We start from the raw sequence: 11181 nt of genomic DNA, 5'->3' as shown, positions 1-11181 counted from the left end.
ATTGAAGCGCCTTGGATCTTTCCAATTCAGTCCCATGATCAAATTACATTACATTTCCCCTTTTTTCCTCATTTCCCCACTTTGTCCCGTCATCTCTAACCAATTATCGAAGTTGCCACTACACTCCGAATCCTAATTAACAGGAACGTGCTCAGTACGCTCTTAATTGACTCTCACAAATCCCTAATCATACCCTAATTTTATTTTCTTGTATATACCCTTTCAACAATAACCGCCTGTACCCGGTAAATCCACTCAAAAGCAACCGGCTAATGGCCGTGAAATTTACTATCCCACGCCTCCTTCCTCCTACTAGGATTTTATATCCTCTTCCCCCGTTTAGATCAATAAACAAAACAACAAACATTGTTTCCTCTCTATTTCTCTCGAAACCAAAAAGAAAAAAAAAAATTTTAACTCGTAAAAGTCCCTCTCTTAAACGTCTCTGATACAATCACCAGAATCCTTCAAAAAATAAAATCCATAAATCTGAAAATTATAATTTCTCTATATTTATTTTTTCCTTGCTCGAAAGATAGTTTGCTGAGGAAGACTATTTTTTTTTCTTTTAATCTTTACAAATTAGGCAGTTAAAAAAAATGAAAGTTATTTTTCGTTTTCTCTGTGTAGGAAATTATTTTCATTAGCGTGCCTTTATCTGCAAGTAATGTGAATTTACTTAAAATTTTCTTTTTGGTGGTGATCTGTTGGAGAGGTGAGGAGAAGGGAAAATTTCTTTGCTTGATGATTTTCTGTTTGGTTTTGAGATCTACTTTGTGTTGGTTTGTTTGGTTTTAACGATTGTGTTTTTGTTGATTGTAGGAATTTTTTTTGGAGATAATTAAAGTTCAAAGCATGATTTGTTGGTGAAAATTAAGAAAAATTAAAAAAAAAAAAAGGTTTCTGTTTTGTTTGAAAAAAAAAAATGAAGCGGTCTAGAGATGAGGTTTACATCGGCGGCTCTCAACTTAAAAGACCGGTGGTTTCTTCTCGAGGAGAAGGGTAAAATGAAACTTTATCTTCTTTTTATATATATATATTTTAATTTCATGTTTTCGTTATGAAAGTTAACAATGAGATTAAGATTCTAATTGTTACATGTCAATTACTATTGCTGATTTTCTTTCTGTTGTTTGGGTTAGTGGATTTGATTAGTGTTTTTGCTTGTTTAATTTTAGTTTATATAAGTTCGACCTGTTTCATAATTGTGAATTATCTTTGACCTTTGATGAAAAGATCATCTTTTTTGTTTTGGTTTAGGTCTCTGGTTTTCTAAAAATTATGGTCGGAAATATTTCATTTTCTTTAAAGAGGTTTGGACATAGCAAAAATAGTAAATATTCTTTCTTTTCTGGATGGACACTTTTCAAGTTTTTCTTCTGTGAAGAGTCTATATAGTTTTAAGATAAGGTTTTAATTGTGTGTGAAAAAAGGTTAAATGTCCCTAGCCGTTGATCTGCTTTTTCAGGTGATAATGATAAATATTTTTTAATTTCATGTGGAATAAATATGTAATGGTTTACCTGAAGTGTTCTTTAATCTCACGATGTATTATGTTTTTGGATGATGAAGCCCTGGGCAACAGCAGATGGTGGGGGGGACTGGAGCTACTCAGAAACTGACGACAAATGATGCATTGGCGTATCTCAAGGCTGTTAAAGACATATTTCAAGAAAAAAGGGAGAAATATGATGACTTTCTTGAAGTAATGAAAGACTTCAAGGCTCAAAGGTCTGGTCATTATTATTATTATTATTATTATTTTACTTTTGCTCTTTGTCCTTTGGTAATGTTTGTGTGAAACAATTTTCTGATTTGTGGTAATGGTATGTTGAGTGTAGAATTGACACTGCGGGTGTCATAGCAAGGGTGAAGGAGTTATTTAAAGGTTACCGAGACCTAATATTGGGTTTCAATACCTTTTTGCCAAAAGGATATGAGATCACCCTCCCACTAGAGGATGAACAACCTCCCCAAAAGAAGCCGGTGGAGTTTGAAGAAGCTATCAATTTTGTGAACAAGATTAAGGTAGAAATTTTGTGTCATTGCTGAATTTTATGAGATAAGTTTTTTGCCTATAAAGTTAGTGATCTCGTTATTGGATTCTTGCAGACAAGGTTTCAAGGTGATGACCGTGTCTATAAATCATTTTTAGACATTTTGAACATGTATAGAAAAGAAAACAAATCTATCACTGAGGTCTATCAGGAGGTATGTTAGGTTATATTTTCCTTATTTTCTCTGTTTTGCCTTATTGCAATTTTGCATGGTTTTATATATTACCTAGAATGTTGGATTTTGATGATTATAAACTATACTTCCTTATAGGTTGCTGCTCTTTTCCAAGATCACCCTGATCTGCTTTTGGAATTCACTCATTTTCTGCCTGATACCTCAGCAACAGCCTCTAACCATTGTACTTCCTCTGGTAGAAAATCTTTCCCCCGAGATAGGAGTTCTGCTATGCCTGGAATGCATGCAGTGCCTGCTGACAAGGTTTCTTTTAGCCTTCCCTAACTCTCTTCTGATTATATATCGACAATCAAGCTAATATTTGATTTATGAGAATATCTGGCAGAATGATAGGACTACTGCTCCACATGATGGCCATGACCTTGGTGCGGAACACCCTGATCCAGATCATGATAGAGTTATGATGAAAGCAGAAAAAGAGCAAAGGAGGCATGGTGAAAAAGAAAGGGACAAGAGAGAAGACAGAGATAGGAGAGACCGGGAACATGATGATCAAGACTTCGAAAATGATGGCAGCAGAGACTTCAACATGCGGTTTCCACACAAACGGAGCGGGAAACCTGCTCATAGGGGTGAAGACTCAATTGTTGAACAATTTCATCAAGTTGGGGATGGCCCTGCATATGATGATAAAAATGCAATGAAAAGTGAGTTTTCTACTTCTCAGTTAAACAATGCATAGCTATGGCTGACTATAATAAAACATAAATAAGTGTTTATCATTCATTTAAGACATTTCTATCCTATAAAATATATTTTTAACATAATATTAATTTAATATTTCTCTTGTGGAGTCTTCTATGCACATTGACAGATCTATTCTTTATTTAAGTTCCTTTGTATTTTTTTACTGTTCCTGGAAGTATTATGAGGGAGATGTCATTTGTGTGAATAGCAATGCTTTTCCTGAATGGATGTTTTCGTTTCATGGCAACTCTCATCTGTATGATTTTCATGTAAAAAACTGGGTTATTGTAAAATTTTCTAATCTTTATCTTTTGCCTTTTGATCTGCCTTCCCATTTTACTTCTTTGACTTGGTTCATTCCATATCAGGTGTGTATAATCAGGAGTTTGCTTTCTGCAATAAAGTGAAGGAGAAGTTACAAAGTCCTGATGATTATCAGGAATTCTTGAGGTGCCTTCATATCTATAGTAATGAAGTAATCTCACGCCCACAATTGCAATTACTGGTATGGTTAATAGACATATTTAGTTGTAATGTACAAATTTCATCATAAGCTGTTATAAGGAATTCATGTAGTTTAGTTCTTTTTGGAGGGATTCACGTAGTATCTTACATATTTTAGTTGCAACTCTTTAAGTTTTATTATGTTTTTCAACTGAAAAATGCTCAAGGTATTCCTGCATTTTTTGAATGACTTAAAGCTCTTTGCAGAGGTTCAACATCACAGTATTTGTGCCCCAAAAAATCATAATTTAGATCAATGTTGTTTGCTATAATTCCTGGAGATGACTGAAATGAAACTAGTAACTTCTGGAAACTTTTTCTTGTTAGGTTAGTGATTTACTTGGAAGATACCCAGATCTGATGGATGGTTTCAATAAATTTTTGGTGCAATGTGAGAAGAATGGTAAGTATTTGAGACAAAAGCGTTAAGTTTTCTGATATAAATTTTGCATTGTCAGTGTTGACTAATCAAATCCTATTATGCAGAAGGCTTGCTTGCTGATTTTGTTAGTGAAAGTAAGTAAAACTATCTGTTACTCCTCTTATCAACTTTAGTTAAGAGTTCCACATAGTTTATAACAAATCAGAGTTATCACTATTACAGTCTTAACATCAATTGTAGATTCATGTTAGACAAAACTAATGGAGCATCATAATTGAACTGAGCTAACCTCTACTTTTGATTGAGTTTCAATATATTGCATATGGAACCAACTTGAGCTGATAACATTTAGTTCAAAGTTCTTAGCAAGTTATTATGCTTGCAGAGTTCTTGCGGAATGAAGGACAGTTACCTAGATCAGTTAATATGGAGGACAGGGATAGAGATCGAGATCGTGGGAGGGATGATGGTGTCAAAGATAGAGACCGTGAAACTCAGGAAAGGGATAGACTTGATAAAAGTTCCTTTGGCAATAAAGATGCAGGAACTCATAGGGTTTCTTTATTTTCCAGCAAGGATAAATACATGGGAAAACCCATTAATGAACTTGACCTCTCTAACTGTGAACGGTGCACTCCTAGTTATCGACTTCTTCCCAAGAATGTATGTAGTTTTTGCTTCTTACTCGTCCTTGTTATTTTGATCCAGACGATATGTTGGTGCTGTTATTAATTACTTTGCTTGTCTAATGCCTTGTAGTATCCAATACCTTCTGCAAGCCAGAGAACAGAGCTAGGCTCTGAAGTTCTCAATGAACATTGGGTTTCTGTCACTTCTGGGAGTGAGGACTACTCTTTCAAACACATGCGCAAAAACCAGTATGAAGAAAGCCTCTTTCGATGTGAAGATGACAGGTTGAACCTTCCCTTAGCTGATGATTGCATTTTGCCAATGCCCTGCCTTATTATATTTGGATGGTTGTTTTATTTCACTTTAGCTCTATTTGGGTTTTTTATTTTGTTTTATGGCATCACTTAAAGCTTTTGCTATAAATTTATAGTTGAGCTTCTCTTCTCTCTCTCTCTGCACATTGAGCTTTTCCTCTCAATTATTGTTTGTTTTGGGACATTCACATGAAGTTTTTACAAAATATTTAACACTTTTATTTAACAAATAACATGTATATAACAAAATTATACTGATTAGATACAATATAGACTAGTTAAGTTAACACTATTAGAATTTGGATTAAAATGATACATAATTTGAAAATTCAAGGTGCAAATTGTACATTTTAATTGTTTGTGTACCAATTTATACATTTTTCCAAAGTTCAGGTACCAAAAGTGTAATTAACTCTAATTAATTTGGGAATCACTAATATCTTTATTTTATGTTGTCAGGTTTGAACTGGATATGTTGTTAGAGTCTGTGAACGTAACGACCAAGCGAGTAGAAGAACTGTTAGAAAAAATTAACAATAATACCATCAAAATAGACAGTCCAATTCGCATCGAGGAGCACTTTACAGGTTATAAGCTGACTAACAATGAATAATTATCTGCATATGCATTTTATAGCACACCCTTTCCTTCTTTTCTTAATGATTTTTCTCTTGTGAATGTCACTGCAGCTCTGAATCTTAGATGCATTGAACGTTTATATGGTGACCATGGACTTGATGTGATGGATGTATTAAGGAAGAATGCCCATCTTGCTTTGCCAGTTATTTTGACCCGCTTGAAACAGAAACAAGAAGAATGGGCTAGATGTCGTTCTGATTTTAGTAAAGTTTGGGCTGAAATCTATGCTAAGAATTATCATAAATCGCTTGACCACCGTAGCTTCTATTTTAAGCAGCAGGACTCCAAGAACTTAAGCACAAAAGGTATCTTCAGCTTTTTCCTTTTAATTAGAAAGTGATTGAGATCTCGATAATTGAATGTGTTGGTACTTAGGAGGATCATATTGCACTATATATTTAATATATTTGCATGCAATGGGATTTTCATTTGTTATAAATAGTCCTTTGAAATTTACCATGAATTGATACCAACAGAGATTACCGGACTACCATATTAAATGAAGCTGGTCTTGATAACTTTTATTTATCAGTGACTTCATGTGTACTCTTGTTCTTCATGCTTTGGGTAGTAACTTCATGCATATTTGATCGATTCTGGTTCTGAAACTACATGTACAGCATCTCTTTCTGAAGGTTTTTTAGTTGTTTGGCTTATTCAGGACAAATTCAGCACTTTTAAAGTCCTATTATACCGGAAATGTATTTGCTAATTGAAAGTCGTTGTATAGATTTGTCTCTGAGTAATTATAAAACTTGGTCTTTTAACTGAATAATTATATAATATTTAGCTTCCTTGAATATTATCTGTACTGTTTTCATTGTCCATTTTTCATATTTGTTACAGCTCTGTTGGCTGAGATCAAAGAAATCAGTGAGAAGAAGCGCAAAGAAGATGATGTGCTTCTTGCTATTGCTGCTGGCAACAGACGACCTGTTGTTCCAAATTTGGAGTTTGAATATCCTGATCCTGAAATTCATGAAGATCTTTATCAGCTCATCAAATATTCCTGTGGAGAAATGTGTACAACTGAACAATTGGATAAAGTAATGAAAATATGGACTACCTTCTTGGAACCAATGCTTGGTGTTCCTTCCCATCCTCAGGGAGTGGAGGACACCGAAGATGTTGTGAAGGCTAAGAACAACAATGTAAAAAATGGTAGTGCTAATGTTGTTGAGAGTGAAGGGAGCCCTGGTGATGGTACTGTTGCCATGGATTCCAAACATTCAAATCCTTCCAGAAATGGAGATGAAATTATTCCACCTGAGCAATCAAGTTCTTATAAGATGTGGTTGTTGAATGGGGATAATGGTGTCAAACAAGATGGTCCCACCGATATGGATCGTGTTGGTTATAAGAATGATTCCTCCTGTGATGCTCCTCAACAAGATAGAATGCAGCAGGTTAATCCAGCTAATGGTGATGAAAGATCAGGGGTCAGTAAACAAGCCAGTTCTGGTGAACAATTAATTAATTCGAATGCATCTCTTGCTGCTGGAGTGGAGCGAAGGAATGGAAAAACTAGCATAGAGAATACTTCAGGTTTGCTTAAGCCTTTAAAATAGTTTCATTTTGATCTCACGCTTGTTATTCTTTTGATTTGTCCTAAAATGTTAACTAGAACGCTGAGATATATTTTGTTGCAAGGTCTTAGTGCCAATCCTTACAGACCTGGTAACACTGCTGGTGGACCTGAGTTAAAGTCAAGTAACGAAAATTTACCTTCATCAGAGGTATGTCAAAATTCATTTGGGTATCAGTTTCAATGCATCCTTGAGATGAGGGACAAATTTCCTTTGCTTCACTATTGTTCTCAACAATATGTCCACAGTGGTTGATGCTCTTTCTTGAAATGGATACCGGAACTAAGCAAAATGTACTTTCATTTGACCATTTGGATATTTAAATGATCTTAAGGTTTATCATTTTAGACTTTGTATGCCTAATGGCTCATCTCCTGCTATTTCTTTTTTGGTATTTAATTGACTGGAAGAATTTCCTCATTGTCTGCTATGACTTTATGATGGTTTCTTTGAAAAGTATCAATTACTGTTTATAGAAGATGTGCATAAAAGTAAAGCATTAGCCAGCATATTTTCTTTTATTGGACAGTCCAGCTTGACTAAAGTCATAGACAGTTAGTGGGAAGAAAATTGTAGGTTTTTGATTTTGACAGTTATAATCTTACTGTCAAAAATTGTGCTGAATTTATATAATAATACTGCAGGGTGGCGATTGTTCTAGACCAATCTTATCTGGAAATGGGATGATGACAGAAAGCATTAAAAGTCACAGATATAACAAAGAATCTGTTGGACAACTTAAGGTTGAAAGGGAAGAAGGTGAGTTATCCCCAAATGGGGATTTTGAGGAAGAAAATTTTGCCGATTATGGAGAAGCTGGTTTGGATACCACCTGTAAGGTGAAAGATGGTGCAGCAAACAGTCAATACCTGAGACATGGAGAGGAAGAAGTGTGCTGTGGAGAGGCTGAGGGAGAGAATGATGCTGATGCTGATGACGAAGGTGAGGAAAGTGCTCAGAGGACATCAGAGGATAGTGAGAATGCTTCTGAGAATGGTGAGGTTTCTGGAAGTGATTCTGGTGAAGGTGAATCAAGGGAGGAGCGAGGGGAAGATATAGACCATGACGAACATGATAATAAACCAGAGAGTGAAGGTGAGGCTGAAGGGATGGCTGATGCCCATGATGTGGAAGGAGATGGAACATTGTTACCATTTTCAGAACGATTTCTACTAACTGTAAAGCCCCTCACAAAGCATGTCCCTTCAGCATTACATGAGAACGAGAAGGATTCGCAGGTTTTTTATGGAAATGACTCATTTTATGTGCTTTTTAGGCTTCACCAAGTAAGTATCATTTTATTGACGTCCTAATATTTCACCAATTAATGGATATTTGTTGTATAGTTTGTTCACCAACTTAGTAATTCATTTACAAAATTTTGACAGACATTATACGAGAGAATACAATCAGCAAAGATTAATGCATCATCTGCAGATAGGAAATGGAGGGCTTCAAGTGATCCAAGTCCTACTGATCTCTATGCCAGGTAATTTAGTTCAACTTTTGTTGCTGCTAGCAATGTTAAAAAGTGGTTGGTACATGTTTCATTTAAACTCTTTTCTGATACAGGTTCATGAGTGCACTGTACAATTTACTTGATGGCTCTTCCGATAATACAAAATTTGAGGATGATTGCCGAGCTATCATTGGAACTCAGTCATATGTTCTATTCACGCTGGATAAGCTGATATATAAACTTGTCAAACAGGTAATGCTAATTTCTTTTCCGAAGATTCACCTGTTCTTTACCTGTGTTCCTGACCTTAAATTTTCTTCTTTGTGGTGCTTGCTTCAGCTTCAAGCCGTTGCAAGTGATGAAATGGACAATAGGCTTCTTCAACTATATGCATATGAGAAATCAAGAAAATCTAGAAGTTTTGTTGATGTTGTTTATCATGAAAATGCTCGTGTTCTCCTTCATGATGAGAATATATATCGTATTGAATGTGTAAGTCTTACCATCTCTTATATTATTTTGTTTTTCTTATATTGGTGGTTTATTTGATCTTTAATGTAGAACTCTGACATGCACTCTGCATCTTACATTTCATGTTTGCAGTCATCCACACCAACTCGTCTTTCCGTCCAGCTTATGGACTATGGGCATGATAAGCCTGAAGTGACAGCTGTTTCCATAGACCCTAATTTTGCAGCATATTTGCACAATGACTTTCTCTCTGTTGTTCCCGAAGAAAAAGAGAAGCCTGGGATTTTCTTGAAGAGGTATATTGGTAATAGACAAAGTTGTTGACATTTACTCCATGGAGTTATCATGACATTTAAGTGTGGTATTTGCAGGAATATACGCAAATGTGGGGGTGGTGATGAGCTTTCTTCAACATGCCAGGCGACGGGACTTAAAGTAGTTAATGGTTTGGAGTGCAAGATTGCTTGCAATTCTTCCAAGGTATATCATATTGGAAATTCCTTCTCATTATGATCAAATTTAATGATGCCATTGGGGTTGTATTTCTTCTCTCTCTCTCTCTCTCTCTCTCTCTCTATATATATATATATATATATATATATATATATATATGTAAATAGTAAGTTAATTAGTGGAAATTGTGCTGGTAGGTCTCTTATGTTTTGGATACGGAAGATTTTTTGTTCCGAGTGAGACAGCAGCCAGCCTCGAATCAGAACAGTCCACGCCATAACCGGGCAACGGTTTCAAATGGTGATTCCATCAGACTACAAAGGCAACAGCGATTTCAGAGATTTCTTCTGGCATAGACTTTAGTGGCATAGATGTGGTACGTCCGAATCCATTTGCTGCCATATTCTCTTTGCTCAGAATTAAAGGACGGTAAAGAAACGGAACTATATTAATTTCTCGTAAGAGTTAAATCCAATTTTTTATATTCCAAATTAAATATCTCAAGGTTAAAAAAAAAAAAAAATCCCCGTACATTTTTGCTTCAGATTTGTTTGTTTTGTCAGTTGGCTTTTGCATGGGATGGAAAGAGTTGACCTTAGTGCCACAGTAAGTGGAAATGTAGAATCATATCTCTATCTCACCATCCAAATAAGAAATATTGATGAAAAAGGGATGAGGGCTCAAAAGTTATGTCGTGTACATAGAGGTAGTATCTGACTGGTATAATACCTGAGATATTTGTTCAATATCCATTCATCTATATATTTTTTTTGCTCCCACCGACATCTTAGGCTCTTCTGCTTTTGGAAAAATATTTGATGAAACATGCACTGCATCAGTTCTGTTATTTTGTTATTGACGTGCATATCAGCTGTACTGTACACTTGCAAAAATTGAGTAAATTTTTTATTTTGCCGCGTCATCATATCATATAAAAAGTAGATATAATAGAAAAGGCAAAAGGTTAAAAGAAATCAGCAAATTAAAATTCAATAATAATCTAATTTTTTTAATTGATTAAAATTTTAAATATTTATTTTTTTAATTGAGTTTTTATTAGAGAAAAAATGATTAATTGTTTAGACAAAGATTTAATTAAGTGATAATAAATATTTAAGGGATTAATTGGATGAAAATAAATATTTAAAGATTTAATTGATTTGAAATAAAATATTTAAGATTTAATTGATTATAAAAAACTATTATGGATTTACACGAATATTAAATAGGAATCTTTTTACCATAAAAAAACTAGGATAAAATATAGATATATAATAAAAAAGGGGCTCTATGCGTATCATATTTCGATTTCATGGTCAATGTCATCATTTTGATTCCTAAATAAAGAAAATTTTGTTTTTGGGAATGGCTAAATAAAAAATATTAAACCTAGTAAGTCCTTCATGTTGGCCCAATAATTGAAAATAAAAAGAGAACCTCGTTTAAGTCTTGTCACGTGTATGTAATTTGTTCATTAAAAGTATTAAATAATGTTTAAAATTTTAAAGAAATTCTTTTATCTTTCAAGTAAAATATACATTTATAATTTTATTAAAAAAATCGATAACTTTGCTTAATCAATGTATAACTTGACAATATTACTCAATAGCATAAATATAAGTTAATAGGGTTAGCGTCTTAGCAATATTAGAATTTGGGGTTAAAAGGATTTATAATTTATAAATTTAGGATGTAAATCATGTATTTTTCACCAGGTATCAATATTGTTCAAATATCAATTCATATATATATATTTAAAATCTTTTTACAAGGGAGTTGATTAAAGGGTGAAACGGCTCGAAA

At 34.2% G+C, this 11181-nt stretch overlaps 1 protein-coding gene across 3 annotated transcripts; it reads left to right on the top strand.

Annotated features, from left to right (window-relative positions):
* The first annotated feature begins 349 nt into the window (after positions 1-349).
* On the top strand, positions 350-10157 carry LOC111282982 (paired amphipathic helix protein Sin3-like 3). Of its 3 annotated transcripts, none has more exons than XM_022871310.2 (23): positions 350-715; positions 823-1002; positions 1573-1731; positions 1842-2028; positions 2113-2211; positions 2329-2496; positions 2579-2900; positions 3309-3445; positions 3772-3847; positions 3934-3960; positions 4212-4489; positions 4586-4740; positions 5230-5357; positions 5460-5714; positions 6256-6954; positions 7060-7145; positions 7640-8281; positions 8384-8484; positions 8568-8706; positions 8794-8946; positions 9058-9221; positions 9297-9405; positions 9576-10157. In XM_022871310.2, exons 2-23 carry the CDS (start codon positions 926-928, stop codon positions 9732-9734), a joined length of 4320 nt encoding a protein of 1439 aa, XP_022727045.2. In that variant the 5' UTR covers positions 350-715; positions 823-925; the 3' UTR covers positions 9735-10157. The 3 variants fall into 3 exon arrangements, with proteins under 3 accessions (XP_022727045.2, XP_089616927.1, XP_022727046.2); XM_089760801.1 differs by having other exon boundaries at positions 3931-3960; XM_022871311.2 differs by lacking the exon at positions 3934-3960.
* Positions 10158-11181: the final 1024 nt, after the last annotated feature.

The sequence above is a fragment of the Durio zibethinus genome, chromosome 5 (assembly GCF_047325235.1).
Source record: "Durio zibethinus cultivar Kanyao isolate XHJ-2024 chromosome 5, ASM4732523v1, whole genome shotgun sequence".
Lineage (NCBI taxonomy): Eukaryota > Viridiplantae > Streptophyta > Magnoliopsida > Malvales > Malvaceae > Durio > Durio zibethinus.
The sequence above is the reverse complement of the archived record's forward strand: the minus strand, read 5'-3'. Positions and strand labels throughout refer to the sequence as shown.